This window comes from Notolepis coatsorum (assembly GCF_963971535.1).
Source record: "Notolepis coatsorum genome assembly, chromosome: 12".
In the NCBI taxonomy this organism is placed as follows: Eukaryota; Metazoa; Chordata; class Actinopteri; order Aulopiformes; family Paralepididae; genus Notolepis; species Notolepis coatsorum.
In genome coordinates, this window is record NC_140176.1 from 121,668,262 (window position 1) to 121,691,029 (window position 22,768).

General features: G+C 44.0%; 1 protein-coding gene across 9 annotated transcripts in view; it reads left to right on the top strand.

Annotated features, from left to right (window-relative positions):
- Positions 1–19,200, top strand: part of LOC311238592 (globoside alpha-1,3-N-acetylgalactosaminyltransferase 1-like) — a 124,905-nt gene extending 105,705 nt beyond the window's left edge. For all 9 annotated transcript variants that reach the window (XM_084326704.1, XM_084326706.1, XM_084326708.1 and 6 more), the window contains 2 exons: positions 15,850–16,069; positions 17,516–19,200. In XM_084326704.1, coding sequence (XP_084182830.1) covers positions 15,850–16,069; positions 17,516–17,657 — 362 coding nt within the window. In that variant the 3' untranslated portion in view covers positions 17,658–19,200. The remainder of the gene's footprint in view (positions 1–15,849; positions 16,070–17,515) is intronic.
- The last annotated feature ends 3,568 nt before the right edge of the window (positions 19,201–22,768 follow it).

Sequence of the window (22,768 nt, forward strand, 5' to 3'; positions counted from 1 at the left end):
GGGGAGATCATATCCGTTGGATATATCCTGGAAAGATCGGAGGCCAGAGTTATCAAAGATATCCCCCAATGTGTGGATACCTTTCTTTTCCCATCTAGGGTACCTAATAGGTTGTTGTTCAATAAGGAGAAGATTGTTATTAAATAGAGGGGAATGCGTGTGCCATTGATGGCGGTTTGTACCCACTTTCTGAGTGTCACGCCAAGTTTGGATCACATGTGTGATTAAAGGGCCAAATCTTAATTTACATTGTTTAATTGATATGTTGGTATACACAATATCCTGAAGTCTATATGGGGACACCAACTTCTCCTCCAATGGTCGCCAAGATACAGCTGCTTGAGCATCAAACCAAGTGATCAAAGGTCTCAGAGAGAAAGCCTGAATTTTTTTTTTTTTTTTTTTTTTTTTTTTTTATTCTTTTTTAAACAAACATATAAACAAACATGACAACACACGATAAGATATACAAGCATTAATTGTCAGGGCACATCCAATGAGATCACCTTTTGGTTAGTTGTTTTATATAAGATATACCCATAATACCTGTTATCTAAAAAAAAAACCCTACACACATATGCTCAGCTCGAACCCCCCCCTCCCGGACCCCACCTTGAGAAGTACCTCCACTATCCCTCGCACCTAACCAGACACTACCATTATAAGCTAGCTTTTATTCTCTCCACCACTTCTAACCACATTGACATTTTGGATTCATTGAGACCCAGAATTCTTGCTGTAGATATTTCATGGTAAATTACATCGAGATATGTAAGAAACCAAACTTAACGGCACATTTTTTCCGGTTGAAACCAGCGTGATGCGATCAGCTTTTTGGCTACTGTGATACCCGATAAAACCAATCTCTTTAGCTGTGGATTCACTGCAAACTCAAAAACATCATTCAACAGCAATACCGAGGGGTGTACAGGTATATTCCAAGATACGAGTTTTGATATTTGTTGGGTCACATCTTTCCAGAATGCCTTAACTGGTGAGCAGTCCCAATACATGTGCATAAATGTCCCTTCGTCCCCATTTGTACATTGGGTGCATTTGGAATCTTGTTTGAGCCCCATTCGGCACAGTCTTATAGGAGTCAAGTATGTCCTGTGAATATAGTTAAGATTGATTTGTTGATGATCCGGGTTCCTTGATGTAAGTCGGACATTTGCCCAGGCTCCTTGCCAATCAAAGTCATTTTCCAGGTCTGGTATATCCCTCCTCCAGACAGAGTCAAGTTGGAGGGTTTCATACGAGGACGTTAGTAATTGATGATAAAATTCTGAAACAAAACCTCTCGATGTCTCTCTTGAGTAGAAGAATTTGTGGTATCTGTGGTGTTCAATTGGTCTGTCTAATGGAACACCGTGAGACTTCAAACATAGCTCTAACTGTTTGTGAAAAAGCCATGTGGACTTGGTGAGATTAAATTTTTTGCGTATTTCTTTATCACTACAAAAACCCTGTTTGTTAAAAACATCCCCTAATGAGTGTAATAATATTTAAAGTCTGGAAATGCTAAGCCCCCATCGAGTTTACTCCTTTGGGCAGTTGATCTCTTCAAGCGCGGGCGTTTATTGTTCCAAACGAATTTATACGAGGCAGAGTGCAATTTCTGCTAGTAACCAACAGGAGGAGGTAACGGGAGCATGAAGCTGATAAAGTTAATTCTGGGTAAAATATTAATTTTAATTATTGACGCACGGGCCTGTAATGAATTTTTTAATTTGGACCATCTGTTAAAGTCATTCGTAATCCTGTCACCCAAGCTGGAGTAATTATACCTTACCGTCTGGCCTATAGTGGGGAATATTTCAATCCTGAGACATTTAAAGTGCTCCACCATAAGTATGTTTGCCGGTAAGATGGTAGCCTTCGCAGGCTCATTAAGTGGAAGAAAAGCAGATTTTGGCCAGTTGATCTTAAAGCCGGACAGGCTGCCGAATTCATCTATCACGCCGAGCAGATGAGGTAGAGAGATGGAGGGATTTTGCATAAACAGGAGTACATCATCTGCGTATAAGCTAATATGATGATGTGTGCCCTGAATTGAAATAGGAGACATAATTTGGGATTGTCTTATGTATTGAGCTAGGGGTTCGAGGGATAAAGCGAAGAGTCCGGGACTAAGAGGACAACCCTGTCTAGAAGAACGCGAGACAGAGAAGAGTGGCGAACAGAACTTTCCCGTTAAGATCATGGCCGAAGGCTCAGTGTATAATACTTTGATCATATGAATGAAACCCTCACCCAACCCCATCCTTCTGAGAACTGCCCATAAGTAAGACCACTCCAATCTGTCAAATGCCTTCATTGCGTCCAAGGATATGACCGCTGTAGGGGCTGCAATATCCTTGCTGGCATTAATCACGTGCAGTAATCGTCTGATGTTGTCAGTAACCAGGCGGCCTCTTATGAAGCCGGTCTGATCAGGGTGAACTAGAGATGTCATGTGCTTTTGAAGTCTGGTGGCTAGAACCTTGGCATATAGCTTAAGATCGGCTCCGAGGAGACTTAGGGGCCTGTAGCTGCCACATTCGGTGGGGTCCTTATCCTTCTTGAGTAAAACAGATATACGCGCCATATTGACATCTCTAGAAAAATTGCCCTCTTTGATTGAGTGTAAGATCATTGAGAGTAATAAGGGGCCGAGTACATCCCAGAATGCAAGATAGAGTTCCGGTGGAATGCCGTCCCATCCGGGAGCCTTGCCCCGTTGCATATCCGCAATCGCCTCTCTAAGTTCAACCAGCGTGATAGGTGCAGCTAACAACCTAGCACTATCTTCTAAGATCTGTGGTAGATTGATTTGATCAAGAAAATCCTCCAGCTTGGTATGATCAAAGACCATCTCTGACTTGTACAGATTGGAATAAAAACAGCGAAATGTATCATTAATCTTTTTTGGGTTGGTGGTTACCTCCCCCTGTTGGTTCTTAATGGAAGGGATATCCGCAAATTGCTCACTGGCACGTATCTTCATAGCTAATATCTTTAAAAAAATATTATATCTAAAAAATATATTAAACAAGAGTTGAGACTTGAGTAATGTAATGCTATACTATCTAAAGTTAATTGCATGAAAAGTTAACACTGTTACGCCCCCTGGTGGAGGGTATCACAGTGCAACATAAAGCAGTGCTGACCGGGTTACACACACCAACCAACCAAAACCCTAACCCTGTTTCATGTCACATCCCACCTGAAGTTATTCAGCAAAGACAATTTTGGGTAAGTTGGTCTATTTTTTCTGGCTGTGGGAAGAGATTGAGTCTATTAAGAGATTGGTATTTTTCTACATGAAACGTGGCAACTCAGCCCAATGAAGCTAGCTAGTGAGAGCAGGAGCGGCAGACTAGCTAGTGAGAGTAGAAGTGGGAGAAAGATTATGAAATTGTAATTATTAAGAAATTATAATTATTAGCAACTCTACTTCTAGAGTGATAACATTAGCTAGTTAGTTTGTAGATTGTTAGCTGGCAGCCCAATGTAGCTAGCTAGTGGGAGTGGGCGACTAGTGAGAGCAGAAGTGGGATATAAATTATGGTGTGTGTGTGTACACATGTGTGTACAATGGTTGCAATGCTACGCTATAGTCAAGGTGCCAAAGAGACGACAAGATGCCTGGATACCTTGCCAGAGTGCTTCCATGCTGGAAGCTCTAGAGACTCCTCTATGACAAGTATCTGGAAACTTATGAACCACTCTCTGCAGAATGGGCTGCATTTCTGGAAAATCTCACTCTGAATGAATCTACTCTCGCTAAAGTGCTCTCATCAAGTTTCAAGTTTCTTTAATAGTTGTCATACAGAAATACAGAATACTTTTATACAAAATGCTTCTTTCTGTTACGCTCCAGAGACTGTGATAGACAAAAGGAAATAAAATAGTATAGCATGTAAAAATAGAAGTAAAAAATAGAAGTCACGTACGTAGGCACAGTGTTCAGTATATACATATGTACAATGTTCGATGCAGAATAGAAGTAACTGAGTTACCATACAATATACAATATACTATGCAATATACTATACTATATAGTGCAAAGCAGAAATGGGATGAGGTACAATTTAGGTACAATTTACAGTAAGGTGTACTGAGGTATGGGTTGTAGTGCAAATCCTTTACCAATAAATATAAAGTGTGTTTAGGTGTTCTAAAGTGTGGAGAGTGGATGCTGCAGTGTGTTGTTTGTTTAAAGTGAGTGTGTGCATGTGGATGTGTGTGTTTGATGGTTGTTGCATAGTGTTATTGTTCGTTGAGCAACCTGATGGCCGGGGGATAGAAGCTTCTTCTGAGTCTTTCTGTGCTTGCCATGAGACTCCGGTATCACTTGCCTGACCGCAGCAGTTCAAAGAGGCAGTTGTTTGGGTGGCTGAATGAATGAATGAATGAATGAATGAATGAATGAATGAATGAATGAATGAATGAATGAATGAATGAATGAATGAATGAATGAATGAATGAATGAGTGTGGAGTCCTTGATAATTCTCTTAGCCTTACCCCTGCACCGCTTGTTGTAAATGTTCTGGAGGGTGGGAAGCCCCCCTCCAATTGTGCGTTCGGCTGAACGTGCCACTCTCTGTAGTCTGCTACGGTCTTGTGCGGTGCTATTCCCAAACCAGGAGGTGATATTGCCAGTCAGGATGCTCTCTATTGTACATGAGTAGAAGTTCTTAAGGATCTTCTGACTGACTTTGGCGCCTGCGGAAGTAGAGGCGTTGTCGTGTCTTCTTCACAACACTGTCAATGTGTGTGGTCCATGTCAAGTCCTCGGATATGTGGGCTCCGAGTTACTTAAAACTGTTCACTCTCTCAATCGGTGTCCCGTCGATGCTGAGGGGGCTGTAGTCCCTGACCCCTGACCTCCTGAAGTCCACAATAATTTCCTTTGTTTTGCTGACGTTCAGGGAGAGGCAGTTCTCTTGGCACCATCCCGCCAGGACCTTGACCTCTTCCAGGTAGGCCCTCTCGTGGTTTGCAGAGATCAGGCCCACCATTACTGTGTCGTCAGCAAAATTGTATGATTGTGTTGTTGTTCCGCTGAGCCACACAGTCATGTGTGTACAGGGAGTAGAGGAGGGGACTCAGAACACAGCCCTGGGGGGACCCTATGTTGAGGGTGATGGATGAGGAGGTGCAGTTGCCTGCTCTCACCACCTGGGGTCTACCCGTCAGGAAGTCCAAGACCCACTGGCAGAGGTTATAGTTCAAGCCCAGGTCCCTGAGCTTGGCTATGAGTTTGGAGGGAACTATGGTATTGAATGCTGAGCTGTAGTCGATGAATAGCATTCTCACATAGTTCCCCTGCCTCTTGTCCAGGTGTGATGCTGCTGTGTGCAGCACATGGGCTATGGCGTCCTCCATGGACCTGTTGGGGCGGTATGCAAATTGCAGGGGGTCCAGGTTGGTGGGGAAGGAGGAGCAGATGTAGCCCTTCACTAGCTTCTCAAAGCACTTCATGGCTATAGAGGTGAGAGCAGGGCGGTAGTCATTGAGGCAAGCAGGCTTGGATTTTTTGGGTATAGGGATGATAGTGGACTTCTTCAGACAGGTGGGGATGACAGCCTGTTCCAAGGACAGGTTAAATATGTCAGTGAATACCGGGGCCAGTTGGTCGGCACAGACTTTTAGGACGAGGCCGGGGATACTGTCCGGGCCTGCTGTCTTCCTGATATTCACTTTCTTAAAGGTCCTCCTCACCTCATGTTCCGTTACCCTGAACACTGAGTCTCCCTCAGCAGCCCCCCCCCCCCTCTGTTGCAGTGGCCTGTGGGCTGGTGTTGTTATTACCAGCCTCAAACCTCGCATAGAAGGTGTTGAGATCATTTGCTAAGGAGATGTCACTGTTCAGCTTGAGGGAGGTGCCTTTGTAGTCTGTCATCGTTCTGAGGCCCTGCCACATAGCTCTGGAGTCAGCCTGTTCAAATTGCAGTTACATTTTATCCCTGTAGCGCCTTTTTGCTTCTTTTACTGCCCTTCTCACGTTGCATGTCGCCACCTTGTGGTCATCCATGTTGCCTGCCTCCAGCCTGGCATTGTAGGCTGCAGTTCTTGCTTTCAGAGCCTCACGGACGGATTTGTCTACCCAGGGCTTTTGATTTGGGTAAACTCTAGTTGTGGTAGTGGGGATTGTTTCTTCCACCAAAGTACATATAAAGTCCAGCACTGTCTCTGTGTAGTCATTTAGGTTATCTGTGTTATCGCGGAACACATTCCAGTCTGTGCATTCCAGTCCAGCTTGGAGCGCCTCCTCCGATTCGACAGACCATTTCTGCACCTCTCGCGAGACTACCGGGGCGCACTTGAGTTGTTGTTTATACTCCAGGGAAAGCAAGATGGCGTTGTGATCGGATTTTCCAAAGCCACTGGCAGAATTAGCCTTGTAACCACCCTTGAATTGCGAGTAGCAATGGTCTAGGATGTTGCCGCCTCTGGTGTTACAAGTCACATGCTGGTAGAAGTTTGGTAATACTTTCCTCAGATTGGCGCTATTGAAATCGCCCAGGACTACAATAGCAGCGTCAAGATTTGTTTCTTGGATTCTGTTTACCTCGTCATGGAGTTTGGACAGCGCGTCGCCTGTGTTGGCTTGCGGGGGAATATACACTCCGACCAAGATTATTGACGTTAACTCTCTCGGGAGAAAGAACGGCCGACACTTGATGGTTATATACTCCAGGTTGGGGGAGCAGTGATTCGAAAGTTCTTTCACGTTGCCTGGATCGCTCCAGTTGTTGTTTAACATGAAGACTATACCACCTCCCCGTTGTTTTCCTGATTCTGATACATTCAGAAGATGTATCTCACCACATGGCAGAATATCATGCATTCAGAGAAGCAGTGAGAAATGGGGAGCTTTAGATGGAATGCATGGACTGCACCTGGCTCGTCCTGTCAATGAATAAGGCAATCAAAATGAATGACTATTAAGGATACAAAGCCATCCTAAACAACATGCCAGACCTCTTCTTCTGCTCAGACCAGCAGAACTATGCTAGATTCCTCACATACTTGGGATAATTTCTTGAACACATTGAGGAAACACATCCAGGATCTGATAAACGTTTGCATGCTGGAGCAATCAGTGTATCCAGATCACATGTCCCTGGCAACCGCTGCCATACAGACAAAACAATAGAAGAGACGTGATAGATATCAGTGTTTTCAGCCGTCATCTGCCGTTCCAGGAAGTCTCTGCGTTGTGTTTGTTGTTTGTTTGTTGATGGCAATCTTACTGGCTGTCACACTGTCTCACCCCGTTGATGCATCCGTAACAGAATAATTAGTACTGGAAACGTGATCTCTTTCTCAGTAGGATGTTTATTTTCATAAACATAGCATCTCGTACAAGATTAAAAGTCTTTGATGGTCTAATGAACCTAGATTAATAGATTAATCTCTCTGACACCCGCTTGGTGGTTGCGGCCTATCTGTTAGCTTGTAGCTATCGGTTCTGTTAGCCAGTAGCTAGCTCTGTCCTCGTGGCCATTTCCCTTCCCCCTCCCAACCCTCGTCAGAGAGCTGGGAGCTCTATCGGTGTGATTCATCTCATTCACGTCTGACTCAAACCGGAACTCACAGCTATAACGTTTTTTCCCTAGCAACGGCTGCCAGCCCATAGAAACGCCACCCCTATCATACTAAATGTTTACATTCCCTTGCCTCTCTCTATCTGACTTCTCTATCTTTCCCACTCCCTGTCTGTCTGTCTCTTACAGTTTCCGAGTTCAACACATACACAGGGGATCCATTACTGAATATCTATGGATATGTACCATACATACACATATGAAAACCAGATGAAACCCAGTGATTTCCTTCAGACGTGAAATCACTCCAGCAAACAGTAGAAGCATTTCAGTGTTTTATCAACCCATTTCAGCTTGAGACTTCTCAGCCCTTGACAAGTTTGACATCAGGAGCAGCTATGCCAGAAGAGGTGCTCTATGATGTGCTGAATGCCCTGAAAATGGCAAAACTCAAAAAGAGGAGTTCATCTGTGATCGACTTCAAACAAAAAAACAGTAATTGTCTTTGAACCTATCAAGAGGAACAGATTCAAGACAATTTCATCTACCACACCTAAAAGGAAGCTTGTGGCATCAAACCAGAAAGTGATCCAGTACAAGGCCACAAGTGGGTTCATCTTTCAGATCTTCGTCAAATCACAACAACTCAAGTCACAAATAAGCATCTCTGACCTAATGACCTATCCCTTGACTCTGACGCCATACTCCATCTCAACAATCTATGGCTTTTTCACAAAAACCAACAAAGCAAACGGAATAAATTTCCTTCTCCAAGCCAATGTGCTCTCATTCAATTCATTCATTCACGAACAATGAAGAATATATCAGAGCACACCTTCAAAAGTCTACCGGCTACAGCTGAAACAATATTCAGCACACACTTACCTTGACCATTGAAGGAGAATGTAGCTTCTTTAAGGAAAGTAGACTAGGCTGGACTGAAGTTTAAACAGGTGTGTCCTCCCTCAAATGATGCAATCTTACATCATTGGACAAAGATCACAGGCTTTGACGAGTCCCCCCTTAATCCTGACCCAAGATCCTGGTGACCTGGCTTCAACATTCTGGGTTATGTTATCTTGACCTGCTTTGTACACATTCCACTTTGAATATTGTTTTGTGAAGACAACCACAACCCTTCCCACAGAGGTCTGTCAACTTCAGTGTTTACAGAGCTCGAAGGGAGGATAGTGTCTTTACATGACTTCAATATCACTGAATTGTAGATTAATAGTAATTATGATTTTATGGTATAGTAACCATACATTTTCCACTACACCATCTTCATTCACCAAAATCAGCTGAGAGTAATCACAGAGGTTGTGGTGAACGTTTTATGGTGAATGGGCTAAATGTTCATCGACAAACGGTTTGGTTTATTACACATGAAAGTCCATTATAAGTATGTTCAAGTTTCAAGTTTCTTTAATAGTTGTCATACAGAAGTACAGAATACTTTTATACAAAATGCTTCTTACTGTTACGCTCCAGAGACTGTGCAAGACAAGATAAGTATGAAATAAAATAACATAGTATAGCATGTAAATTAGAAGTAAAAAAATTAGGTCACAGTGTTCAGTATAGACATATGTACAATGTTCGATGCAGAGTAGACATAACTGAGTTACCATATAATATACAATACTGTGTAGTGTACTAATATACAATACTATATAGTGCAAGGCAGAAATAGGATGAGGTGCAATTTAGGTACAATACAGTAGGTGTACGAGTTGTAGTGCAAATCCTTTATCAATAAATATAAAGTGTGTTTGTGTGATCTAAAGTGTGGAGAGTGGGTGCTGCAGTGTGTTGTTTGTTTAAGTGAGTGTGTGCATGTGGGTGTGTGTGCTGTGTGCATTTGATGGTTGTTGCATAGTGTTTATTGTTCGTTTAGCAGCCTGATGGCCTGGGGATAGAAGCTTCTTCTGAGTCTTTCTGTGCTCGCCTTAAGACTCCGGTATCGCTTGCCTGACCGCAGCAGTTCAAAGAGGCAGTTGTTCGGGTGGCTCGAGTCCTTAATAATTCTCTTAGCCTTCCCCTTGCACCGCTTGTTGTAAATGTCCTGGAGGGTGGGAAGCCCCCCTCCAATTGTGCGTTCGGCTGAACGTGTCACTCTTTGTAGTCTGCTACGGTCTTGTGTAGTGCTATTACCAAACCAGGAGGTGATGTTGCCAGTCAGGATGCTCTCTATTGTACATGAGTAGAAGTTCCTAAGGATCTTCTGACTGACTTGGAACTTCCTTAGGTGCCTGAGGAAGTAGAGGCGTTGTCGTGCCTTCTTGACAACACTGTCAATGTGTGTGGTCCATGTCAAGTCCTTGGATATGTGGGCTCCGAGGTACTTGAAACTGTTCACTCTCTCAACCGGTGCCCCGTCAATGCTGAGGGGGCTGTAGTCCTTGACCCCCGACCTCCTGAAGTCCACAATCATCTCTTTTGTTTTGCTGACGTTCAGGGAGAGGCTACATCTCTGACGTTTATAACAAAACAAACCGTTTGGAAATCGGTTGAAAATTTTGCAAGCTATGGTTATTTCAATAGTACATGCACCATAGACATTGTTATGAGTGGGCGTGCTGCCTGTTCCAAGATGGCCGCCATGTGGCAACATTGGTCTCCATTGGCCAGCAGCAGGTGAGTCATCAATCCTTATATATGTCTATGGTCAGGGGACTGTAAGCTGCAAGTATGGTCACCCCCGGTGATGATGTCACTCAGTCCTCCTAATCTACCCCACAATGCAAAGCGTCCGGGAAGAAATAAGGGTAATGCTTGAATGTTCTATTTTCTCAATTTGAGGTACAGTGGAGAACTTTGGTCATGGAAGGTGTAATCATTTAGATAGAAAGGTCATCTTGGACTTAAATTGAAGCGTATAAATGTGGGATGTTTTTCATATCCATGTGAGGCAGTGACATGTTTAATAAAATACTTGAAAATTATCACTTTTGCCCGGCGGCTGGGTGGCGTAGCGGAGATTATCACTTTTGATGACAATTTGTAAGGCGGCCAGACATTTCTTTGTCTTTTGAGGTATGCTGAGAGTGATATTTGACAATAGAAATGTGCAGTACGCCCCAGATTATTATTCTGATACTTTCCCCTATGTGTCAGGATACTTCATGCAAAGTTTCAGACTAATCTGACCATTTATGCAGTTGCAGTACCCTAATATTTGCAATTACATCATTTCGCCAGAAGCTTTTCCTAAAAAAGTTTTTTTTGGCCCCTGAGGCCAAACAAGGATGAGTTGGGGGTGGTCATTATCAACTGGTTATGGCCCAAGGTATGGGATAACAGGAAATAATAGTGAAAAAAAGGTAGCAAAAAACATCCTGAGGGGTGGACCTGGTCCCCGGCCTAATGGGCACATTGGGCAGCCTCCTGTTTACATCACGTTAAACTTGCTGCTTCTTCTTCACCAAATGGGTTGGAGTAGTGTTAAACACGCTCATGGGCGATGCATAGGGGCTTGGAAGTGAAACGCAGCCTATTCCACAACATTAATTACTCAGTTATTTTAAAAACTGAAAAGAAAAATATGATCTATTAACAATTTATTTAGGTAACATAAATAATACTAATTCGTACATTGAAAAAAATTATTGAGAGACCCCCACAAATGCTGTTGACTATGGGGGCTCAGACTCTATCTATGGGGGCTGAGCCCCCATTGGCCCCCACATAATTCGAACACTGGCAACATGTATTGTTCCCCGACGCTCCGCGCTTCAGTCCAATCGTCCAAACAGACCCTGTTGTGACAGGCTGTCCTCAGCCCCAATAAAGAAGCCACTTCCTCTGACCCGGCTACATCCACACCATCTTTCAGTGTCATTGTCCCAACTGCTTGCAGACACTGTCCAAGCCCAGGTCTACTCCCTTCCTGAATGTCCAGCCAGGCTCCATACATCAGAGGCTCCATGATCTCCAGAAGGAGTGCACAACACTATTATCCTTCATTATAATACTACATTATCCATTTTTTTTATCTTCTGCACAATCTTTCTCAGTCTAAAAACGTCCTGGGAAGTGTACCCCCCATTGTTCGTCAACCTCATTTGAGCCTTTGCTGAAAAAATAAACATCTCTAAATCTTCAAAAAAATCTCAAACTTTGACATTTTTCACATGTTTTGTTGTATGCAGGAACTGCTGTATCTGCCTGACTGCATAAAAAAAAATCGTTGTGAATCAGACACTTGAGAAGCATTTGGAAACTCATCTTCCTCAGCACTTGGGACGTCTGTCCCCCATTGTTTTTCAGCCTCATCCTCGTCCATGCTGGACTGAGAGGAACCTGTGTCTTCTACACCCTCCTGACTCTCTTTGACCAAACTTGTCACTCCTTCCTTATCCTGAGAGCCCACCCCTCCATCACTTCCCACCACGTCATCCACTGTCTGACTGTTTACATTGTCCACCACATTCAGCTTTTTACCTATTACTTCACTTGTCATATTTTCCTTATTCCTTTTTTTACCCTGACGCGGTGTTGGGCTTGGGGAGACCAAAAAAACTCTGCTCTCCCCTGTTACCTCGCCACTTGTTGAAGGGGGGGCAGCATCTCTGATTCCCACCTCCGTACCTACACTACTGGTTGAGGGGGGAACAGCGTCTCCCACCCCTCCTTCCTCTGTACCTGCACCACCCACCCCCCCCCCCCTGTTACCCCACAGTCGCCACTGGTTGAGGGGGGGGCAGCGTCCCTCACTCCTCCCTCCTCTGTACCAAGGCTCTGCTCCGTATCGGCTGCACCAGCTCTGTGGCCCTGCAGCTGGATACTATCGGCTGCACTGCTGACGGTCTGCAGAGGGATACTGTTGACACTGCTCGCAGCTCTGCTCTGCCACACTCCTCCCTTCTCTACACCTGCGCTGCGCCCAGCGCCGCGCTCCTCCTGGGGCTGAGGCGGAGGTTGCCTTGTCCCTCTCCCCGTACAATCGTGGGAGATATGTCCCTCTTCTCCGCATTTGAAACATTTTCCCGAATTTCCAGAACTCACAAAAACCACATAATCAAACTCATCAACTTTTATCTTGAAAACCAACTCAAGGTCTTCTCCGCTGTTGTTTAGAATCATTAAAACCTGTCGCCTGTGTGAGACAACATGCTTTAAAAGCGAAGATTTACATCCCGACGACATTTTCCTTATAGGGGAAATTATCCTCCCATGTCGTGATAGTTGACTTATCAATAGTTCGTTACTGATGAACGGCAGAATGTTGGAAATAAAGACATTTCTGCCTGGTGTGGAGAGAGGCTCAACAGAAAGAAAAAAAAACTCAACACTGATCCCTGATTGAACCAGTGTCTGCACCTTGTCCAAAGAATAAAAAAAAATCACCACTCCTCCATTCATTCTCGCAGCTGATTTAATATGTCCTATGTCCTACAATATTTCCAACTGCCAAACTGCAGTCCTCTACTGACAGATTAGGAACAGATATCTTAATGCCATGCTTTCTACCAAGTTTGGAAAAATCCATACTTGCGTCTCACGTCAGCCAGCAAAACAGCCTGGCCGACTGCCAAACAAACAAAACACTCCCACTTAACCCTATACACACCAAAACACACAGCAACCCAACACTACACTATAATACAATATCCCATAATCAAATTAACAAAATAGATAGATAAAGATAGAAAAAAACTCACTACACCTCCAACCTCCACTCTCCAATCTCATTCCCAGCATGCACTGAGAGAGAGAGAGAGAGAGAGAGAGAGAGAGAGAGAGAGAGAGAGAGAGAGAGAGAGAGAGAGAGAGAGAGAGAGAGAGAGAGGCGCGCGTAGGTTCTAGGTTGAATCAATTGATGAACAATGTCGTTTTCATTATAAGCGTCTTGCAAGTTGCAACGCTGGTTAAGATATGAAAATACTTGCCAGTACTGTCTGTAAGGATGGTTGTAGGCAGCTGTGTTCAACGATCCCGCCAGCTTGATTATGTGTATTGGCGACGGACTCAGTGTGAAAATAACTTTGAAGAGAGCTGGTTTCAGGTTTCACATGACCAGCCTATCAGAGGCAGATCAGGGCTGGTCTTTGCATAATGAACGTGATATAGCCAATCAAAGGCAGAGATTTTTTTGGAGGTCTGACCCCCCACCCTGACCGCATGGGGCCTTTCGCTCAGAAAGTCCAGTATCCAGGCGCTCAGAGCGGCGCTCAGACCCAGCTCGATCAGCTTGTCCACCAGTCTGGTGGGGACTATGGTGTTGAATGCTGAGCTGTAGTCAATGAACAACAGTCTCACATAGCCCCCCTTCTGGCGGTCCAGGTGAGAGAGTGTGCTGTGCAGTACTTGGGAGACCGCATCATCAGTGGACCTGTTTGGCCTGTATGCAACTTGCATAGGGTCCATATCACTGGGGAGGGAGGCACAAATGTGATCCTTGACCAGCCTCTCGAAACATTTCATGGCCACAGAGGTGAGTGCCACCGGTCTGTAGTCATTGAGACATGTTGGGGAGGGTTTCTTCGGTACAGGGATGATGGTAGACATCTTGAAGCAGGCAGGGACATACTGTAGATACAGGTTAGTCTAGAGACATACTGTAGATACAGGTTAGTCTAGAGACATACTGTAGACACAGGTTAGGTTAGATAGATCAGTGGTTCTCAAACTACGGGTCACGACCCAAAGTGGGTAGGTGACAGCGCATTGGCAAAAAGATTTATTTCTGGCAACATATTTAGGCTAAATATGCCTAATTTTATAAATGTGTATTGATAACATAGTGCTGTAATTAAATGTTTTAATAAATCAAGTTCAACAACGTATGCTTTTATTTTGATATTCCTTAATTCCACATTGAAATTACGTGATACATTAACACTAGCACAGCCGACAAGGGGTCAAATGGCATTTTCAATAAATGTATCCTCGTCACTCGGTCGATCTCCACCTCTGTCACTCAATGACTTTTCCTAAAAGTACCAGTTTTATCTGGCACGGTGTATTAAAATGTAATTAGAATGTTATTCCACATATGGGCCGTTGGAACAGACGAAAGTCACAGCACTTTGCGAGCATCTAGCGCAGGGGTGGCCAACCCGTGGCTCGCGAGCCGCATGTGGCTCTTTGCCCGTCAATGTGTGCCTCTTATATAATATATATATTATATATCCTTTTTTTTCACTCAAACCTACATTTCATTGTGGTAAACCTCATATTGTTATATTCAGAGGTAATTATATAGTTTACACTGTTTATTTTTCTCATATTTCTCAATTAAGCTGTCTGTTACGATACGATACGTGGTGGTAGAACCCAAGGCAGCAGGAAGAATAAGCAGGGAGATGAGGCAGAGTCGATGATCACAATTCAGAGTGTTTACTCAAAAGTACATATGAGTACAACAATAGGCACAGCCGTGCTGACACTTACTATAAACCAAACCTAACCAGAAAACGGGCATAACACACGAAATCAAAGATGACAAAAGAGAAACTAATATACACTTACTTTTGGACAGAGCAACACTAATAGGACGAATGTTTGATACATACAGCACAGGAACAACAACAGCACAGGACCATGTAACATGAAGGAATGTCTCCACACCCAGGTGAGGGCAAGCCACACATAAATAGCAACCCTAATTACTAATTGCACCCAGCTGGGGGGAGACACAGCACAGAGCAAAACAACACACTACCAATAATAATCAATACGTCAAACAACACTACACAGGGAAACCAATTTACACCAGGGTGGGGGAGTTCAACAACAACAACATACACTGTGACATCCCATTAATCATTCCATTAATTACAGTAAGCAAGTGAGTGATGACATGTATTAACAGTGTCTGAACCAACTGGCTCGTCTGGCCACAAGAGGAAGGTAGAGGAGGTAGTAGACCAATGTTAGGAGGTAGGGGACCAGGTAGGCGACCATTGTCAGGAGGGAGGAAATGTTCACCGTTATTCATATAGCCGGACCCGCAATGCCCGGCCCTGGGAACGTTACAGCTGCCGGGTCATCTGACCCGTTCCTGGTGGGAATTAGTGGCATTTTCTCCATGGCTGCGCCAAAATAAATCCTAAATAAAATGGGGTTGTGGTATAAAAAAAGTTTGAGAACCACTGGTCTAGAGGTTGACCTGTTGGCACCAGGAAGTGCTGTCTGTAAACCAACCAGTGCCCTGCATCCCCTGTGCTTCCAGGTTACTATAGCAACACCAGGAAGTGCTGTCTGTAAACCAACCGGTGCCCTGCATCCCCTGTGCTTCCAGGTTACTATAGCAACACCAGGAAGTGCTGTCTGTAAACCAACTGTGCCCTGCATCCCCTGTGCTTCCAGGTTACTATACCAACGACAGGAACGACTTCCCATATGAGCGGAGGCCAAAGTCTCTGGCTTACGTGGCAGAAGGGGAGGGGGACTTCTACTACTGCGGGGGGGCGTATGGAGGTCTGCTGCACCACGTCCACAACCTGACCAAGACCTGCAGACTCAACTTCGAGGCTGATGCCCTCGATGGACTGGAGGCTGCATGGCAAGAGGAGAGTCATTTAAACAGGTAAACGCGGACAGGCAAGACAGGAAGACATGTGGTTTGTGATTCTGTGTGATTCACCTGGTTTTGGAGATATCCGCTGTAGAGATACCTGCTCTAGAGATGTCTGCTGTAGATATACCTGCTGTAGATATACCTGCTGTAGAGATACCTGCTGTAGAGATACCTGCTGTAGAGATACCTGCTGTAGAGATACATTCTGTAGAGATACCTGCTGTAGAGATACCTGCTGTAGAGATACCTGCTGTAGAGATGTCTGCTGTAGAGATACCTGCTGTAGAGATACCTGCTGTAAAGATATCTGCTGTAGAGATATCTGCAGTAGAGATATCTGCTGTAGAGATGTCTGCTGTAGAGATATCTGCTGTAGAGATATCTGCAGTAGAGATACCTGCTGTAGAGATATCTGCAGTAGAGATATCTGCTGTAGAGATATCTGCAGTAGAGATATCTGCTGTAGAGATGTCTGCTGTAGAGATATCTGCAGTAGAGATATCTGCTGTAGAGATGTCTGCAGTAGAGATACCTGCTGTAGAGATACCTGCTGTAGAGATATCTGCTGTAGAGATATCTGCAGTAGAGATATCTGCTGTAGAGATACCTGCTGTAGAGATATCTGCTGTAGAGATATCTGCAGTAGAGATATCTGCTGTAGAGATACCTGCTGTAGAGATACCTGCTGTAGAGATATCTGCAGTAGAGATATCTGCTGTAGAGATGTCTGCTGTAGAGATATCTGCTGTAGAGATACCTGCTGTAGAGATGTTTGCAGTAGAGACAAATACAGAATAATGTAGCCTATATATTATACAGTGTATAAATATTGACAGATATCTCTACTGTATTTCTTTGATTTCGTTTGAGAAAAATACAGAATAATGTAGCCTATATATTATACAAAAAGCATGTTGAATTAATGAGTTAATGGAATGTATTTTTCATGATTACGGTGGTGGCTCTTAAAAGAGCCTTTGGGTTATGAATGTAGAAAAACAAAGCCAAATTAAGCGCGTTCTCCATGGATGCGGCGGGCCAGCTGGATGTCTTTGGGCATGATGGTCACCCTCTTGGCATGGATCGCGCACAGGTTGGTGTCCTCAAACAGACCGACCAGGTAAGCCTCACTGGCCTCCTGAAGAGCCATGAAGGTCGGTCTTGAAGTCCTGGGCGATTTCTCTGACCAGGCACTGGAAAGGCAACTTAACTCGGTGGACTTCTGTACCAGGCCTGTAACGATGTCGCTTTTTCACGTGTGCCGGTAGCCGGTGCGCTCTTACGGGCAGCCTTGGTGGCAAGCTGCTTCCTTGGGGCTGCTTCCGGGAGCGGGCGAGACCGGGGAACATAGAACCTTTTTTTCGGGGGGCGGGGAACTTAGGGATGACCCCGTATTTCCTATGGTTGTTTAAATGTGAGGGAATGATGCAGTAACTATTGTGTTTTCTTTAACAGGTATATGTGGATCAATAAACCCAGTAAGGTCCTGTCTCCTGAGTATCTGTGGCAGGACTTTAAACAGAGAACGCCTGAGGTCCGAATCATCCGCTTCTCAGGGGTCATAAAGAACTATGCAGAAGTACGACCCAACGTCTGAAAGTCACACAACACACCACAACACTGTCTGAAAGACACACATATACCCCACAACACTGCACAGACCAACGTGTGAAAGTCACACATACCCCACAACACTGTCTGAAAGACACACATACCCCACAACACTGTCTGAAAGTCACACATACCCCACAACACTGTCTGAAAGACACACATACCCCACAACACTGCACAACCCAACATCTAAACACTGGGGTGGAATAGATGGCACTGGACTGGACTTCAAACCCAGAGTTTCATCACTAAGGACCCTGAAACATCATCAAGTGCCGAAAAACCTGGACTAGACTCACCAGATTTGGAACGGGTTTACATCAGTGCTGCCTGAATAAGACCATAGCAGGATATTGGCTGGTATCTGGAATGTGACTGGAAACACTGTATAGCCCTGTAGTACAGCTGATGGGACTGTTCGGGATACGATCAATTAAACCTGCACTGGCTCCCCATCGCCGCACGAATCCGCTTCAAGGTCCTTGACCTGCATATCGCGCGGCGAAGAGAACGGCTCCCGCCTACCTCCGGTCAATGGTCTCTAACTACACACCCTCAAGACCCCTACGCTCTATGTCCTCTGGCCGCCTCAGACCCAATCCTATCCGAGCTCCGGGAGGGTCATCAAAGAGAAGTTGCCTATTCTCGGTCCTCGCTCCACAATGGTGGAATCAACTTCCCACCACAGTTAGGACAGCCGAAACCCGATCAATCTTTTGCCATCGACTAAAAACACTTCTTCAATCAGCATCTGACATTTTAAAGAAATGATTTTTTTTTTTTTTTTTTTATAAATAACTATTTTTATTCTACTCTCAACTTGAATGGGAAGCTGTGGTTTTTCTTTTCTCACACATGTAACATGTAACATGTCTGGCTGTGTGATGATGTGAGCAAATTATTTATAAGCAAGATAGCTGAACTTAGCATGAACAAGCTAGTTAGACTAGCTCAGACGGACTTATACCCGTTTATTGTCAAAATATTGTTATGCTTATAACCCTACGATGCCTGGTCACGCAGCTCTATACTCTCAACATACATGTAGATTGATATATAGATTCACAGACACAAGCCACATCATTACAGGAGGACATGTTAACGTTGTGTCGGACGGCAGGTGGACAGGAAGTGAAGTGAGTCACTGGCTCAAGTTAAATCTAATTAAACCTGTTGCTACATCAAGGAGCTCCACTTAGTGACTAAAACATGGCACTGCAACTAAATAATAACAGACATTCATGACTGTTACTGTCGTCTGTTTGGAGCAGGCAGCTCCAGAGGGGAGGTGGAGGGTGTTAGAGGGAGGAGGGCCAACGCTCTCCCAAGATGTTCCTGTGATTGATTTACATCTAAATCAATTACCCCTATAGGGAGGTGTAGTGGTTACTTCCGGATCTATAGGCAGGTGTAGTGGTCAGTCCCGGCGCCATGGGCGGGCATTAGGGGGCCGGGCCCGCCCACTGAGTCAGCTGTGCCCACCCTGGTAAAAAAAAAAAAAAAAAAACGTTTTTTTTTTCTTCTTTTTTTCAATCAAAGTCAACTATCCAAATCCTTAGTCGGGGACATCCCTAGTGGGCACTGATGTCAACAACAACACTACTGAAGCTAGCACGGCACTCTGTGAGAATTCGTTTTCTACCCTCAAGAACGTCTTTACAGAACATCGCCTTAGTATGCTTCATCGACGCAACTAAGGCCAATTTAATTCAGTTTTAGAAGGACTTAACAAAAAAGTTCAGGAATGAGTGGAGGGGCAGTGTTTTAAGAAGATTTCACTCTGTCCCCAAACGCACCTTATTTTTGTCAGTTCAGTTCAGTTTGTCAGTGAATTCAGAAGTGTTGAATAAATGGAGACTTTTCAAAGATATAGAATAGAATAGAATAGGAATGTATTATCCTGACACTGCAAATCACTCAACATTAAACATTTAGACAGAACAAGTCACAAATAAGAATAACAAAACAAATGGCCTAAGAATAGAATAAAATGAAATAGAATAAACATAGAATAAAAGATACAGTAAATAAATACAGTAAAAATATACTGAAGTCTACAGTAGGTGTAATATTGCACAGTGCTGTTTAAAAAGTAAGAGTCCAGGAAGATGGTAATTGTCACTCTGTGCTCAGTGATGCAGTGAGGCACAGTGATGCATTGTATAGTCTGATGGCTGTCAGAATGAAGGACTTCCTGTGCCGTTCAGTGCTGCATTTAGGTAGTGTGAGCCTATAACATGCTCCTCCTGTCAGCCAAGTCTGTGGGAGGGGTTTTCCCTGATGGCCTGGAGCTTAGCAAGGCTCCTCCTCTCCGCCACCCTCGCTAGAGTCCAGCTCCACCCCAACCACGCTTCTGGCCTTCTTGACCATCTTATCCAGCCTGTTTGTGTCCCCTGCTCTCAGTCCGCTGCCCCAGCAGGTCTGTTATATATATCCGTTCAGTCTGTTTTTGTATAAGTGAAAGTTCTTAAGATAGAGAGAAATTAGATTTTTCAATTGCCTCTCTGCTGTTTAGTTCAGCACCGTGGGCAGCGCCAAGCAAGCCACAGCGCCGTTGTCCCAGCTGAAACGTATAAAAGGGAACCTGTGTTGAAAAACCATTGTGCCCCCCCGAGAAAATGTTATGCCCCCCCACTAATTTGTTTCTGCAGCCTGGTTACTTCCTGGCCTATAGGGAGGTGTAGTGGTTACTTCCTGGTCTATAGGGAGGTGTAGTGGTTACATCATTGTTGTTTCCGGCCGGTCCATCTCACTTGAAATTGCAATGTATTTCCAAATGGACACATTTCTAAATCGTCTCGTTTAAAACAAATAAAGCGGGGCGCTCTAGTAGCACACCATGTATCGCACTGCATCGCGAAGCGGTCGACCCGGGTTCCATTCCCGGACTTGCCGTCCTTTGCCGAATGTCTCCCCCCCGCTCTGTCTCCCGTTCTTCCTCTCTCTCTCTCTCTCTCTACCCGGTAGAACAAACAAATACAAATCTACCAAAAACATAATTACATTTTATTTTAATTTTTTTAAATAAAGCATGAACATTTGCATGGTGTACCTTTCTGTGTGTATTCATCCACAATCTATAGCTCAACATGAAACAATTAGCAATTAATCGTAAAATAATTACGTATAATTGTATTTCAACCAAAAATGCTTAGACAATAACGTTAGTGATTTTGTGCAAAAATGGAAAGCTTGCCAATGTTCATGACGCAGAATTATTACAATAGCCGATAATAAATTTTCCCAATGATAAATCCCTATACGGGTGGACCGCGCGGGAAACAACAGTGACGTCAGACTACACCTCCCTATAGCTCTGGAGCTGCCGCTGGTCTGGAGGTTAGATAGATGCTTTTGAACCGTCAACAGTACCAGCTTAGATCTCAACTTGTGGAACTAATTATAAATATGTCATACACTTTGCAAAAAAAATAAAGATAAGGCGGTAAACAAATACAAATCTCATGTATAAACTGTAAGTGTATTGTATTGTGTTTGGAAATGTTCAATATATTTTTGAATATATATTTTATATGTATTATTATTTTTACTTCTATATTACCTTCTTCTACCTTGTTTGTTTAGAAACGATATACGCTTAAAGGATAACTCCACTATTTTGGGAAATTAGCTTATTTAACATCTTCCCTGGAGTTAGACAAGAAGATGCATACCTTTTTTGTCTCTGTGCGTGCATTTTAGCTTTGGGAATAGATGCTCTGTTAGCATAGCTTAGCTTCATCACTGGAAGTGAGGCAGGACAGTAGCCTTACAGTGCCTTACAGTGTATTGCAAGGTCTGACATTGACCAAACTTGATATGCATGACCTTGGTGGGCTCTAGGTCAACTCCTGAAAAGGGGGTCAATGTCAGACTTTGCAATCAAAAGTTAGGGGGCTAATAACCCTTGCCATAATTTCAGTGCGCCCCTAACTTTTGATTGCAAGGTCTGACATTGACCCCCTTTTCAGGAGTTGACCTAGAGCCCACCAAGGTCATGCATATCAAGTTTGGTCAATGTCAGACCTTGCAATACACTGTAAGGCACTGTAAGGCTACTGTCCTGCCTCACTTCCAGTGATGAAGCTAAGCTATGCTAACGGAGCATCTATTCCCAAAGCTAAAATGCACGCACAGAGACAAAAAAGGTATGCATCTTCTTGTCTAACTCCAGGGAAGATGTTAAATAAGCTAATTTCCCAAAATAGTGGAGTTATCCTTTAAGGTATAGTATAAGTTGAGGCACCTTTACATTCATTCTAATATTGATTTCTTTCAATTTGTATACACTTTGTGGAAAGATTACTTATTCTTATTGATTTCTATTGTATTAATGACCAAAATAAACAAACAATTCCCAACTCATTGTGAAGAGTTTAAAACGTGTTTTGTTGCCTTGTGCTGGAGCACAGAACGTCTTTTCAAGTTTCAAGTTTTGTTTTATTTGTCACGTATAAAGTACATGTACAGTACATTACAGGTATGGATGTAGTGCAAATATTTTTGTAATAAATAGATAAAATATGGTATAGTGTTAAAAGTGTTTAAGCGACAACCAGAACCTGCAGATTCCTCCTGAGCAACGTCAGAAGGATCCGCCCCTTCCTGACAAAAGAAGCCACCCAACTCCTCGTCCAATGAACAGTCATCTCCCGCCTCGACTACTGCAACGCACTGCTCGCTGGCCTCCCGGCCACTGCCGCCAAGCTTCTTCAACTCATTCAGAACACAGCGGCCTGCCTGATCTCAAACCTACCGAAGTCGGCCCATGTAACCCCACTTCTTAGGGACCTGCACTGGCTCCCCATTGCTGCACGAATCCGCTTCAAGGCCCTCGACCTAGCATACCGTGCGGCAAAGGGAACCGCTCCCGCCTACCTCCGGTCAATGGTCTCTAACTACACACCCTCAAGACCCCTACGCTCTGCATCTTCTGGCCGCCTCAGACCGTCTCCTATCCGAACATGATTTAAAATCAAGAAATCTTTTATCAAGAATCAAGAATCAAGAGGTTTATTTGTCACATACACAGTAAAATTCGCAGTGTCAAATTAACACTTAAAGAGTCGAATTTAACACTATTCCAGAGTGTATATG